The following is a 15,168-nucleotide window of genomic DNA, read 5'->3' as shown; positions in this document are numbered from 1 at the left end:
ACACGGCTCATTCTCCGACCTCCAGGCCGATGCCAGATAAGAGACGCAATAAACAAGCTCGTCGTGGCGCGGCGCAACACGAAACGGCCACTACGTCCGCTCCTAGCGCAGCACTCAGACTGCAGCAAGGCAGGTCGGCTTACCGAATCACTGACTGGACAGAATTTTCTTTTTCTCTCCATCTCCATTTGAGAGCATAGCAGACGCGGAGCTGATCGGGCGCATTGTTAATAAAACGGGCCCATTCAGCAGCCTAGCCTCACCGGGGGGAACAACAGCCTTCCAAACACCGACTGGGGAGCGAGAGGCAAAAAAAAAACCCAGGCTGGCTGTCGCCAGGACTGGGGGACCGGCTCCACTCACCGATGCGTCACTGCTGGAAGCCGCCCACTGGAAGGCTCTCCCAAAGCGATGACAAATGAGGCAATTAGGCTTGCACCAAAAATATAGCGCCGGCAAGATTTGCGACAGGGTTTTTTCCGCCGCGCTTCGCCTCGCGCTTCTTGATGATGGACCTAGGAGAGGATGCTGAATGAGAGCCTAGAGCGGGTAGGAAGGAGTGGAACAGCACCAGAGAGCCCGTGACAGCAGCGGGCCTTAGTCTCTGGGCAGAGAAGCCAGCCTCTGACCCTTCCTTCCGGTACTAAGAGGAGCTCCCAGCAGCCATCATCCTTATTATCATGCATGGCATAGCAGCGTCCTCCAGGGAGGGGGACTGGCATTCTGGACACAACCCAGGGAAAAACTGCCTGCCCCTGGGGGTGAGAGACTGAAAAGGTTGGCTGGCACCTCCATCCGCAAAGCCAAGTTCTCTTTCACATTGAAGTAAATGGTAGGATGCATATACAGACTGGTAATGTCCTTCCGAAGCCCCGCCCACAAACATGAAGTGGACCCGTTGTCTGTAATACATGGCGGGCAGTATGTAAATGATCTCATTTATAATTTATACAATAATCCTCTGGCGGCCGACAATATACAATATGTGGCGAATGTGGAGAAAGTGTTGGGGGGGGGACCTCCTAGTCTGTGCATCTGCCTGCAGACTGCAACCAGCCCAAGAGTGAGCCCTTTCATGGTGTACGCCGACGAGACTTAAGCTACACGCCACACACATGACTAGTTCTTATCAGTCAGTTGACCTACATTCCTTTTACATGGAAGCGGTTGGGAATAATCTGAGAGCAATGGGTCTTTAACCACATAGATAAAACATGACTGTAGTTTAGTCGCTTACGTCACCCTTTATCGTCCTCTCAGGTCTGGTTAACGATTGCCCTCTGAACCGCCCCCATTAATAGCATTTTGATCTTATACTGCAAGCTCTAATACTCCAATGTGATGATGGTGGAAGGCAGACTAAATGTCATGACCATTCCAGAGAGAATCGCTTCTCAACTAGCCATCTTCGCTGACAACACTACAGTGGATTGGACTAATCTGAGTTGGCAACGGTGACTACCCATGGGTGAATTGTGCGTGTGTGTGTGTGTGTGTGTAAGAGACCAAGAGACCAAGAGGCTAGAATGTCTCTGTGAATGTAGCCCAGAGAGCACGATCACATCCTCTCAGCCCTCACCCTGCCAAGTCACATCCAATTCTGTACTGCCTGCCCCCAAACAGGCTTCCAACTGGCACATCCAAGTCTGCACTGCCTGCCCCCAAACAGGCTTCCAACTGGCACATCCAAGTCTGTACTGCCTGCCCCCAAACAGGCTTCCAACTGGCACATCCAAGTCTGTACTGCCTGCCCCCAAACAGGCTTCCAACTGGCACATCCAAGTCTGTACTGCCTGCCCCCAAACAGGCTTCCAACTGGCACATCCAAGTCTGTACTGCCTGCCCCCAAACAGGCTTCCAACTGGCACATTCAACCTAGCAGCTCCTCAGAACAGACTAGGAATAGAACGGAGTGGAGGAAAACAAAATAAAATATGGTTTAGGTAAAGGAAGGTGGGTCAAATGTTTTGACTAACTACAGAGAGTGGTAAGAGAGAGAGAGACAGTGAGAGAGAGTGAGAGAGCGAGCGAGAGACAGTGCGACAGAGCGGCAGGAGAGAGAAGCCGGTGATGAGGTTTAATTTCAATGTCGGCAGACATGAGGAAGTATTTTCGTCACAGCTCGCTTTACGTTCTCTAAATCAGGGAGGAAGGATTACTGGCCATAAATTAGTCCGCTTCCTCAGTTTCACCTAAGCATTTAGCCATAATACATAGCAGAATTTTGCCAGAGAACATTTGCACACATATATATTTGGATGAATCTGTAGCCACGTAAATGTAGCAGTGAGCACTAGGGGGGGAAAAGCACCAATGACAATGCCCTCTTCCCATTGGCTGTCAAGAATCCTTCTTGGCTCTTTGTATCGGATTGGCTGACTCGTACCGATCCTCCTGTCTCTAAACTCCATGGAGAAGAATCTCAGACAGATCAAATCCCCCTTGAAAAGCCCCAAAAAGATAAATCACGAAGGCCTGTGATTGGCCAACACCGCTAAAGCTGGCATCGTACCAAACACAAGGACAATAGGCTCCAAAGGTTGCCTCTGTCCTACAGTGGAACACTTTCTCTCCAAAATGTTGAACTCAGGAAGTGTAACATGCAAGTGCTTAACGTATGAGGTGAGGTTTTTTGTGTGTGCTTTATATCCAGCTAGGAGTTTGAGAACCATCCTACACTTTTATAATAGTACGTGAATAACATGGGTTTGCTACTCAAATGAGATGAGTCACAATGTAACAACGTCAATGGAAAAAACCCCATCATGGCACATCATCCAAACACACGGCGTGGAGAAGGAGCTTCTGGGTGGCCCGGGCAAGTCACAGGGGGGTTCCAAATGTCTTGCGAGAGCGCTAGCTACTGACCTTCATATTAGACGCCTCGGTCTCCAGCTTGGTCAGGTGGTTGGAGTTGTCCTCGAGCTCTTGTCGCAGGTTGGAGTTCTCCATCTTCAGCGCCTCCACTTGCTTCAGCAGCTGATCGTAAGACGCTGCAGCCATCTTACACTACCTCTTGGCCTGGAGAGACACACAATGCCACACGTCGATACAGATTCTTCACTCTTCAACACGGACTGATAGCCAATACTACATCACGGTTGATAATTCGTCCATTGGGATTGGGTTAATGGTTTAGTGCTATTAGGCTTATGATGCATGGGAGCAATTTGTCAACAGCGTAGAGTGTAAGCTGACTTGGTTTTAGATCCTGCAGCTAGTACCATCCATGATGTTCAGGGACAGATTTAGAAAACGGTCTTAAAACCGATTTTAAGACCTCGTCATCCCACCCACCCGCCCCCCCCTTGCTGGAGAGAAGCTGGACTAGGACTAGATTGGGCCTGAGGGGCTCGAGCAGGTCAAACACGCCTCAGCCGAAGCACAGTGAAACGCACTCAGACAAAAGCAAGATTCAGTGGAAATGGAAGCAGAAGGAGGTTACAGTAGTTCTGCAGGATGAGAACACTGTAAATGCCTTGTGCTGCTGTGGGGTAAGAGCAATTCTCACACTTGTGCACAGGTTTATTTTTTTTACACGGTCAACATAAATAATTCAACCATGGACAGATTTGAAGGCTAGGCTAGGTGGTGGGGCTTACGATTCATTAATAAATGAATTGGATCTGACTGAAAACACTGTCAGCCCCCATGCCCAGCTAGCATTACCTGGAGTCTGAATTGTGATTAGGATTCTGCGTTATTCAGAAACATTCATGAGATTTTTGTGCCATTCATGTCATGAACCGAATGCTCGATTTCCCCAATAAACACAAATAAAAATACAAGGTCGATCTTGGTCTCGTCAATATTTTGTCGACAAAGGATTAGTGGGGGTGTGGGGGAGAGGATGAAGGGACGAACAACGGCAGTCTACAGAACAGAGGACCGCCTCATAAATATTGCATCAATCTTTTCGAATGCATTAGCTCTAATGAGCACATTTCGGGTTCCAGTTCTGACGGTGGACGGTGCATTAACATGGAACAATGAAAGAAAAAGAGAAGGGGAAGGAAAAAAAAAAAGCAGCTCGTCTTCCCGTGCATCCAATATGGATTCCCATCCAGAGCCAGCCTCCTCCTGCCTCCCATTTCCAAATGACGATTCCATCTTGACACTGCAAAACCACTGGCCGTTTACATTTCCCGAGGCTGACATTGCACTTGCGACACTGCACCGACTGCGTCTTGCAGTCCGGGTGTACGTTGCGTGGCATCTGCTCACTCCCCTGAGCATATAGCTACACTTAAAGCTGCAAAAGTGACAAATGCCCTTCCATTGACATCACAAAGAAACAGTGGGCAGCCACTTAGTAGCGTTACCCCACACTTAGCCCAGATAACCTAGCCTCTATATGGTACAATACAGCCCGGGATTAACGACGATGTCAGCCCGGACAAAGAGACAACCAGCCCTGCACTCCCCGACGACAGCATCCAGAGACAGAGCATGACACGACCGCTTTGTCTGTGTAGAGCCCATAACCCAGCGATATGGTTGGGACCAGCCCCTCTCTGCTTCCCCACCATCTTAGCACACTCCAGCAGCAGCACTGACATTTCGGGCATCCAGCCACGAACAGGTTCTCCCTCTCCTTCACTTTCGTTCGTGCAGTTTCTTTTCTCTTTTTGATTTTTTGTTCACCCCCCCTGCCAAATCCTTTTCTCTTTCCCCCCCCCCTCTCCACCTCTAACACAATGCAGCCTCTCTTTTTTTGCGCAGCCTTTGCAGCTCCTGATGATAAAGTGAGAGTGGAGGGACCATGCACATCCCCCACACCCTCCCTATCCTTCTGCCTCTCCCTCTCTCTCCTCTCACCAACCAACCATCAAAACAAAAGGCTTAGCAGCTACGCCTCACTATTCACACAAACACACCATTATTCCCCCCGGGAGCTCCCTAGCCAGCCCTAATCCCCATTAACACAGCGACTAAAAACATTTTCTCTCTCATTTTTAGCAGCCAGGAATCGGAGAAAAGGAAAACCTACCCCATTTCGGTAGCAGTGACAGTCTCCATCCCATCTCCCTCTCAACTGTGTCAGAGACGCGAAAGCACATCCAGCCAGCCCCGGTCACATGGCCTTGCGGTGAGCCAATCAGCAGGGTGGACCAGCCCTGTTCCGTGGTTCTGCAGTGACCGACGCTGGCTGGCTTGCTTCCAGTTCTCTGCACAGCTGCTTCCCCAGACTCAATTAGGGCTCATACTGGGAGTGGTGCTGGTGGCAGCTCCAGGCACTGGAGACTGGGCAGGGGGGCGAGGAGAGGAGGGGGGGTGGGGGTCAGGAAGTGTGAAGTGGGGTAAAATGACAGGTCAGAGAGCCTGAAGGTCGACGACCGATGGCAAAACAAAGACCCTAGAGAATCTATAATGACTTGCACAAATGAAGGCTGATAATAAACCAACAACAATGAGAAACCGACTGCTGATAATTAGGTTAACCCCTTAAACTAATATTAGCTTGAAGCCAGGAAAAACATTGTTCACATGAAATTGTAAACATGAAAAACAACCTTTCCAAGCAATTTTTTTTCTTGTCAATAAGAGAGATCACAAAAGTCTACGAAGTCTAATCCTAAAACAAAGCCAATCCAAAAGGACCAACCATTCTCTTACAGATCTGGCCAAAGCCATTAACCGGTTCACACCAATAGGTTTCATTTGAGCAAAAATTAACTTTATATAAACCTTGTGTGCGTACCATATAGGCTTAGGCCTAACTGCAGGGGCCTGGGTTCGAATCTAGCCCAGGCCATTTCCTGCATGTTCTCCCCTCATTCTCCCTTACATTTCCTGTCACTCTGCACTCTCTCTGTCCCAATAAAGTAGAAATACCCCCAATAAATGCATGCACACCAAACAAACAAACAAAAAGCTTAATATAAACGCAAGGTGTAGCCTAAACAATGATTCCCTTCCATAATGACATAATTATACAAAAGTATGTTGCTGAGTGTCAACTGAAACAATTATAAATTCAGTGACCAAGAAACAGTGGTAAAGATCGGTGGTCATACAAACAAAATATAGGATATATCGTAAATACTGCCTGACAGAGTCTAGACATTTTGAAGAGGGAACACCTCCCTATCCAAATCAAATTCCATAACAAAAGAAGTGCTGTTCAACTCAATAGTCCCATCACGAGTAGACAGACACCAGAGCGGAACCCAGAACCTACTAACCCACACAGTAGAAATCAGATTCTATAGTCTGTCAAACATCACGAGGACCTCTTCTTTCTGATCAAGCTGAAAATAATACCTTTACTCACACACACCTAAGGGCACTCACACGTCAATGTTCAAGAGTGCTGGCCTGGGCCAGTCCTGACTGGTTGGAATATTCTGACAAACATTCATGAGGATGCATATATTAAGCGATCAAATGGTATAAGTTGTGTGGATTTATGTGCCTGAGTCTTGTAATGGGCACTATATTTTTTCTAACACTATCGGCATTGTGCACAGATATTTCTGGAGCAAGTGACCCATTTCCAATGCCATTCTCAAACAGGGATTAAATCTGATAGACACTAGGGTACTTTGTCCACGGATATAGCCTATTTAGAGAGTAATAAAAGATGCATCTTTCCTCTTGGTATTGGATTGTACCAATGCAATAGTATTACAATTGAGGATAATGCCAAATAAAAGCAGAGAAATACAGACTTCTTGAATGAGCTTCTTCATAGCGATTATATTCTGCGTTCTCTCCCATCCCTCCCCCACTAACTGGATCTGAATTGATGGTCTGTACAACAACAAGAGAGAAGGAACAAGTGATTTCTGAATGTGGCCTTGGTTTTTTTTAATATGCAAATGCACGAGTTTTATAAAAGAGCAGAGCGGAGCGGGCATTGGCTAGTGACCCTCCTTTTGCTGGATCCTGGTTGTTATCCTGCTTAATAAGCTTCTCACATTCTTCCAGAGTGTGCGGGGGAAACGTCCAGTTGAGGCTATTCGATTTCCAGGCAACAGTCACACCAGCCCTAACGACACCCAAATGCTTATTACAGCGTCTATTACTCCAGTAGCAAAATCTAACCAGACGTGGCTACACGCAGCTAAAGAGTGTCGATTAGTTGACAAGTGGATTCAAATAATTTGTCAGGCGAAATCATAGTGTGAATACAATGCAAATCAATCATGTTACGATACACAACTGATTTGTAGCTAGTTAACATAGCAAACTCCTAGCTACTGAGCAATAACACTGAACATACATCTTGTAATCGCTAGCTAGCAATAACACCAAGTTAATTTCTATAATAACTAGAGCTAATACTAATTGATACGTACATACTGGCAAAACGACTAGTTAAGCTAGCTGGCGTGCGTTTAAAACCTATAACTTGATACCAGTTCATATTTCACCGCTGTGTTGGAAATGGCTAGGATGTAGATCTTAGCTGTAGACTTGTGGTAGTTGCATGTGTTGTTATATTATGCGCCTTGTGGCTGGGTAGCTTGCATAATTATTACTGGTAAAGCTAGCCTCTTTGGCCAGGACGCTAGTCAGCAGTCCTCCTAGCGTACTTAGATTTGCTTAGCAAGCTAGCTTTTGCTAGCTATCTAACTAGCTTAACAGAAAGGTAAAATCTCTTACCTCTTCTAACATTCGCTCCGCTATCACCAAATACGCTCATGAACGCATTTCAGGGACCAAACGCCCTATTAAATCCACGCGGATAAGTTTAGAAAACAATCCATGTCAGCACACTGTAAAGGGGAAACTCTTCAAGAGTCAAACTAAACTTTTCCCTTTGTGTCTCCCTTTCCGTTTTTTCCTGTGCTGTTTGTGTCATACAAGAAGGGTAAAGCCAGCCTCAATAAGGAATCCATGTTCCGGCTGATTTCTTTCAAAATAAAGGTCTCGAGACAAATTTTACTTTTTTTTTTTTTTTTACCATGGCAATCTTTCCCCAAAATCATTGTTACTGTATATTGAGGGGTCTAGTGTTGAGTAACAGGAGTAAGTTTCATGCATGTGACACTTTCCTAATCAACGTTAGCATGGGTGCATTTTGTGGCAAGACATATCAAGACGAAATCTTTCACTTTTTGAGTGATTTGTGCGCGCGCTGCCGCGAGGGGGTGCTTTTCAGGGCGGGGTGCATCTGGGGGCACAATACCGGTAATGCTATTGAGGACTATTGAGGCCAGTTTCACAGTACTGTCTACAATACTAGCAGTGGCCCGACTACAGTCTGTGAACTATGAAGTAATGCTTGGAAGCAATACAGTGAACTAGAGCTTCCGGTTCCGACCATGTTGTGTAGTTGAACCAATCAAAAACTATCTTTAACCGAGCGTCCTCAGGAGGTGTTATTATTTTCTGAAATTCCTATTTTATAACTTATTGCTATTTCTCACCTCTTGCCTTTTTTTAAGTTAAGAAAATGCCACATGCTGGATGGTGAAACGCTTGTTACGAAAGGGGAATGTAATAAGTGTGATTATTAATATAACGAGGTTTGGACCATACAAATTACAGGAGTTTCCTGGGAGAAATAACAAAACCGGAGGGGGGCGGGAGATGGGTGTGAAATACGGGAAACTCCCTGGAAAAACGGGAGTTTTGACAGGTATATTTTAAACCCAAGAACATGTCTTTCTAATGGCTGGGGCAGACGTTATCCACTAGATGTCAGTAAATTACGATACAAGCCGATGTCAGGCAGATAGCCTAGAGTAGACAAAGCCAAGGCTGTACTTGAAATACTTGGACACATGCTTCATGTTGACAGGCTAGCCTACTTTAAAATAGGTGTTTAGCTATTTCCTCTTTCTTTCCTTTTCCTCTCTCAAATATTTCCCCTCGAGATTGAGGCGAGATTGTACCCATTTTATTTATTTTGTGGCAGTTTGCCCCACACCACGATTTAATAAGACGTCAAATAAAATGTGGGCCTATACCTTTTATTGTGGAATGTGCATCTTCGCACACAAAACCTGCATGCGCACACATCCGACAGGTGGCAGAGTAGTATCGCCTATGGATTGGCCGTTGAGTCCAAATAGGCGGAGTCATTTTTTGCCGACACATAGCTGGAGCTTTGTCATGAGAGATGGGCACCGCTCCTTAGCAACGGCCTGTCTGCAATGCAAGTGGTTTACTTGCCTTGCTTATATGAATATTTGTTGAAAACCAACTAACGCACCTAACTTTACTTTAAAAGGCTACTTGCAGAAAGACTTGGGAATTAGAGACGCGGATTAGTTAGAAGGATTTTTTTCAGTGGATCTGAGGGCATAAGAGGCGCACAATCCATGAGTGTATTGGACACAATACAGCGGGACGCAGTGCAAAGACCTGTGGTTTAAAGTAAGTTTGCAAGAATAATGGTTAAATATGAGATGCTATTTTTAACTTGTAACCTGGACCTAACCGATTCGAACTCTAGAGACTGTTAGCCAACAAAAGTATTTCTTACAGACTAGACAAAAGGTTTGGGATTAAGGTGTGTACAAGGGCTTCGTTGTCACTTGGACAAGTGGATGCTATTTGTTAAATTGAGTATCACGCCTTTAACAGTGTGATTCTGTTCTATTTTTCAGGCTTGGACAAATTGGCAATTAAACTACAATTGGCAGTGTTGGGGCACTTTCTTTTAAAACGCATGAATTGGATTTATATTTACTTTAAACATATTTCAGTCATTTACGACCAGTTTTAATGACTGAACTGCTAGATGTTTTCCTTTACATCTTAAGCTAAATCAGTTCTGTATCCCCTTCACAAGACAAGAGATGAGTTGCTTCTGTGCTACCCCAGAGGAGTTTTACTGTGAAGTTCTTCTGTTGGATGAAACCAAATTGATTTTAACCACACAACAACAAGGGATAAAGGTAAGATATGGTTCACAGTCCCTGTCTCTCAACAGATAACCCTTCCATCAGACATCTGTCCCCGCATGCGGCAATGAGACATGCGCAAAGGTTCGGTTGTACGTCAGCATTATCTGATTTCTATATTTTTTTAAACAGCCTTGATGAGGAAAAAAGTCATGAGTTTCAAATGTGTATGTGTAGTGGGCCTACCTACCTGTAATCTTCTTTTGAATGTGTGTGACAAACCCATTATTTTCAATTTGAGAAAAGAACCCCTAAGGACCCAAATTGTGATGAGTTATGAGCTTGAGGTAATATCGGAAATTACAAAGGGGAAAGTCCAACACTACAATGCAGAGGACATGTTCTATATGCATGTGTGCTATTGAAATGCTCATTAGATTCATGTCACATTTTTCCATGAACCATAATAATTGAGCCACCACAAACAATTTGTGCACGTGGGTGAAAGCATGCTTTGAAAGGATAATTGTATCAGGAACAGTGTGGTGTTACTCCTGTTTCCTCCCCCTGGGTCTCAGACGAAAGACTTGTCATGGTGTACAGCAAGAATCCACCTTGGTTAGACAAGCCCACCATTTGTCATAATGAAACCCCAGCCATCAAACAGTCAAACATCTCACAGTAACATTGGTTGAATACACAACAGCTTTAACGTCTTACACATACGAGAACATTCCAAGACATGACAAGGTGAGACAGGGTTCAGTAGAAACTGTGAGAAGTAGAATGCCTTCTCCACAACCCACAGGTTTGCTAGGGTGGGGGTGGGTGGAGGGGGTAAATAAGTTGTCTATAACTTATGATGCCTGTTTATTTACCTGAGTTACTTTTATACCCTAAGGTCTTTGGCCTACGTTGGCCAGATTATATAATAAATCAGGTGGTCATATCTTGGCACACATGAACCAGCTAACGTGTTGGGTTGTGTCTCTGTTAGAGAGTCCTACAGTTAGAATATAGTTATACAATCTGTTGTAGCACAATGTAATATTACATGTAAAATTAATTGTTTGATACAGTCGAATATTCTGCTGTTACAAGCTTGGGAGGGTTAAATCATTTTAGAGTTGTGTTAAATTTTTTACATTTTACATTTTAGTCATTTAGCAGACACTCTTATCCACAGCGACTTACAGTAAGAACAGGGACATTCCCCCGGAAGCAAGTAGGGTGAAGTGCCTTGCCCAAGGACACAACGTCATTTGGCACGGCTGGGAATCGAACTGGCAACCTTCAGATTACTAGCCCGACTCCCTCACCGCTCAGCCATCTGACTCTTTGAGAGGCGAGAGCCACTGAAGACTTTGATTATCTTCAAGGTGATGGCCCCGATGGCTTTACAATGATGCAGCTGCCCCCTCTTGGCATGTCTGTATTGTACAGTATGTATATCACATGTGTGAGTGTGTGTGTGTGTGTGTGTAGTACCACACGCCTGTTTCAAAGATCAGGTTGCTCATCCCGTTTGAATTGTTAATGCGAAGCTGAGCATGTCCGTGAGCATTGGCAGCGCACGGTCGGCCCGTGCGCTTCCGGATGAACAAAACTGTGTACCGATTGTGTGTCTCATTTTCTTCTTGATAGAACATTCGCACCCTAAAAAATGACATATTTGGATGACTGCCCAGTCATTTGTACCCAAGGTATAAACATACAGTTAGGTAAAGCAGCAGTGGTGTCAGAACTGAGGGTTTACTGATGGTTGTTAGAGCAGTTTTCCTTTCATAATGGAAGTATTAGTAATGAAATAAGTGACAGAGTGTAAGTGGCACTAATCCTATTTACCCTGTCCACTGTTGGTGTTCCAGAGGTTGTACTCGGCGGAGAGGCACGTCACCACATATTTTCACGGTTCCCTGCTCTCAGTGACTCTGTGACGGCGAACCACATGGAGAGAGACTCACAAAGACAATGAAAGGGTTGAAGTTAAAAAGCTCGAGCCGAAAGAAAGGCATGGAATGTGGCTCTGCACAAAGTGCTCATTCGGGTGACAAATGCTTTTCTGGAGGGACGGAGCCAATGCGGTCGGCTTGCTCTCTCTGTCCTCTCTCCTTTTGCGACAAGCCCAAGAGAACTGCCAAGGAAATGGCACGTTGACCTCGACACGCGTGTCCCGAGGTGTTGTGCAAGTCCAGCTGTTGCCCACACTTAGTCGCTTCTTGCCTGTGCTATTCTCAGCAGAGCATAGAGTGAGAAAAAAAAAAAAAAAACATACTTGAAAGGGTGGTCTTCGGTTTGTTTCATGTTATTATTTATATATTTGTCAAAGCGGCGGTTTACGGTTGGGGAACACTTTGACGTCGAGATGCATTCGGCCCTTAAGCCTGGCCGGTGTCTGTGTTAGAGCAAGTGCGGCCCGCTGTACTCGCACAAAGGCTCCATTGAGCTTTTCCTCGGGGCTGTGTTGGATTTAGTGTGTCGTACAGGACTGCTCACGTGTTGCCACCAGAACAAAGCGAAGCTGCCCAAAGACATCAGCACCGGTGACCCTGAAGGTGGGGTTTGTTTTCTCTGGCCGTGGTGGCGAGGCTCTGGTCCCTTGTCCGTCTGGATGATAACAGGGCCGCTTTTTTTTCTTCCCCGGACGAGGACAGCAGCTGCTTCCTGGTCGTCACTCAGATTGTCTTTGTCTTCCGACTTCAGCCAAAACACAATGACCGTGTTATTCCAGCAGGTCACCCTCGAAGGTTTGTTACAAAAGGACAGGCAAAGTTTCATGTCAGTGCACCTATAAAGAGCTTCCTGCCTCTTGTCATGACGGGTGGCTGAAGGGGGGGTCCATGTAAACCTGACGTGATGGATGGGTCGCCTCGGGTGTTGATCTGTTTGGCTTGAGGCAAAGGCCTCCCCTTTCATTGGTCCTGCGTGTTTCAAATGCTCTTTCACTGTTCCTTCTTTGATTTAGGATACTGTGACATGAAAGTCTTTCGAACCGTGTCGAAAAGGCAAGTTAATAAGATAACTTCCCACTCTCTCTCTCTCTCTCTCTCTCTCTCTCTCTCTCTCTCTCTCTCTCACGCAATCACACATAATCCTTATCACATTTTTCCTTAAAGCAGTGATTGCTGTGTTGTGTTTGGGAGTGTGCCTGGTTCCTTTTGTGGCAGGACAGCCAGTCATACAATACAATTAGACCTAGTGGTGTAACTGCAGGCAACAGACGCCACCTGACGGCAGGCTAGATTGAGTTTCTCCGAGCCGCGCACACTGTTGTTAGCACTTGGTGGGATGCACACTCCTCAACGAGATCATCACAGTTATTCCTTTTTTTTCTATAATTCTTTTGTAATATGATTAACTCCATAGATCCAAAAGATACAGTACAATCCAAGCTGGAAATGGTGCAAATCTTGCTTTTAGATAATGACAGCCTTCCATAAATCATCTCAGGTGCATTAAAACCTCTTCATGCTTTAATGTTTTGGTCTTCCACCAGTCCTCCCTCCCTCCTTCAGTTTTCCTCCTGTGATTTAGTAATTTGCCTTAGAGGTCAGAGAGTGTTTGAGGGCCTGTTGGAGACAGGCACAGACCTTCCCCTGGTTCGCCCTCTGACTAGGCTGAGCACTTTGGGAATAAATAAACACTTTACACCAGCTGGCGGGAGAATGGTTGTAAGAGTAGAAGAATACGCCACATTCAACCAGATCCCACATAAACAACTGTCTTGATCTGGTTTTTCATAAAACCCCACATTTGAGTGAGGACAGACCTCCAGGGATGAGCTAAGGTAAAACCACGAGCCACATAAGGCCGTTGAAGCTGAGAGGGTTTCCACTGAGTTTATTCCGCATTTGAAAGTTGAAAGAGACTTAAGTGTGTGTGTGTGTGTGTGTGTGTGTGTGTGTGAGAGCGATGATGCAGCATCACTTGAACTCCCTCAGGGGTTCCTCTGACATCATTCATCTAAATCCAGCTCAGCGTGAGGCTTCACGCTCGCAGAGAGAAGCTGTCCTTCTATGCGGCCCGGTGGACATAGCTGTGCTCTTTACGTAATTACGACTGAGAGCTGAACCTTCCATTAGCACCTAAAGGATGAGTGTACGAAACACACCCACCCACACATACACATCCATCCATGTGTCCCAGTGGTTAATGATTTACTCTAATGGCACTGCAAACAGTAGTCCGTTCCTCTGCGAAACTGATGCATGACATCACGTCTGTACATGAAGAAACGCAATCCTTTTCCGTGGAATCGAATGTTTCCACTCTGTTGCCGTCAGATGTAAATCTAAAATGCTAATAAAATAACAATAAACGATGAGATGAAGGAATTGAACAAAACGGTGATGGAGGTTCACCTCCAGATGCAAATGTGCAGCATGGTTACTGACTCCGGCACTCTATGGTTGGTCTAACATCAACTGACATCTCGCATCATTAAGCTGTATGTCTGCACACCCGTACACACTCAAGCTTTCGTAACTGAACCGCGCAACAACATCCTTCCCTTCTTAGAGTTGTGCCAGCAATCCGTCATCACAACAATCATCCTTGTACCTCATCTTTCATCACTATCAGTACTACGCGATCCCCAAACAGGTGTAAAAAGCAACAAAAATGGGGTGATGGAGCGATCTCATCTTGAGAGACGGAGGTAGGCAACTGAAGTGTGACTGAACGAAGTCCCTGCTGCGGAGCCAGGAATGGGGATGGGGGGTATTGAGCTAAGGGGCCTGAGCCCAAGCTCAGTGAAGGGAAAGAAAATGTACTTGGGCCTTTCACCGGGTTGAGAGGAGAACGCCGGCATCGTATCTGCATCACTGGCTGTCTTTAGTCCCCGTGATCAACATAATCTCTGCTTTGACAGGCTGGAATTACCTCGGATTCTGCTGTCATTGTTCACATACCTTCCTTTCTCTGCTCTCTGCCTACACGTGCTCTTTGATTCGTATTCCCCTTCGCCGAGATTTACACAGGAATTCTGGTCGGGACTAGCCCGGCCGTGCCCCTGGGTAAGCATTTCATCTGTGGTCGGGAAGTAGGGCAAATATGACCTTGGAGGAAGGGAAGGACACATAGTTGAAGCGTGTCCAAACTTCTGTCTGAGCACACAACCTGTCCGTATAGAACAGAAAATCAAACCATCCAAAGTAACGGCACCAACGAATATTTCCTAATTAGTTATTGGTGTCTGCATCCGTTTTACAGGGAGCTCTTCGGATATAGATCCATAAAGATGGATCCTAAACCAGACATATTGTAGATTTGCCAAGATTAATTGATGTTGGTGACCTCTCACGCCATCACACTGTTCATCAATAGTATTCGATCCAGAATAAGGATATTTCTGGCCTAAGGAAGGTTAGTC

General features: G+C 45.7%; 2 protein-coding genes across 3 annotated transcripts in view; one reads left to right on the top strand and one right to left on the bottom strand.

The window, feature by feature from the left end:
- apc (APC regulator of WNT signaling pathway) overlaps nt 1-7,746 on the bottom strand; it is a 26,381-nt gene extending 18,635 nt beyond the window's left edge. The window contains exons 1-2 of one of the 2 annotated variants that reach the window (XM_067258011.1): nt 7,609-7,746; nt 2,869-3,021 (exon numbers count right to left, since the gene is read on the bottom strand). In XM_067258011.1, coding sequence (XP_067114112.1) covers nt 2,869-3,003 — 135 coding nt within the window. In that variant the 5' untranslated portion in view covers nt 3,004-3,021; nt 7,609-7,746. Of the gene's footprint in view, nt 1-2,868; nt 3,022-4,990; nt 5,245-7,608 lie in introns of those variants that run through there. The other variant, XM_067258012.1, reaches the window with a different exon arrangement.
- Nucleotides 7,747-9,210: 1,464 nt separating this feature from the next.
- The window catches only part of epb41l4a (erythrocyte membrane protein band 4.1 like 4A), a 31,151-nt gene continuing 25,193 nt past the window's right edge, over nt 9,211-15,168 (top strand). The window contains exons 1-2 of the mRNA XM_067258373.1: nt 9,211-9,327; nt 9,561-9,851. Coding sequence (XP_067114474.1) covers nt 9,753-9,851 — 99 coding nt within the window. The 5' untranslated portion in view covers nt 9,211-9,327; nt 9,561-9,752. The remainder of the gene's footprint in view (nt 9,328-9,560; nt 9,852-15,168) is intronic.

The sequence above is a fragment of the Osmerus mordax genome, chromosome 20 (genome assembly GCF_038355195.1).
Source record: "Osmerus mordax isolate fOsmMor3 chromosome 20, fOsmMor3.pri, whole genome shotgun sequence".
Lineage (NCBI taxonomy): Eukaryota > Metazoa > Chordata > Actinopteri > Osmeriformes > Osmeridae > Osmerus > Osmerus mordax.
The sequence above is the reverse complement of the archived record's forward strand: the minus strand, read 5'-3'. Positions and strand labels throughout refer to the sequence as shown.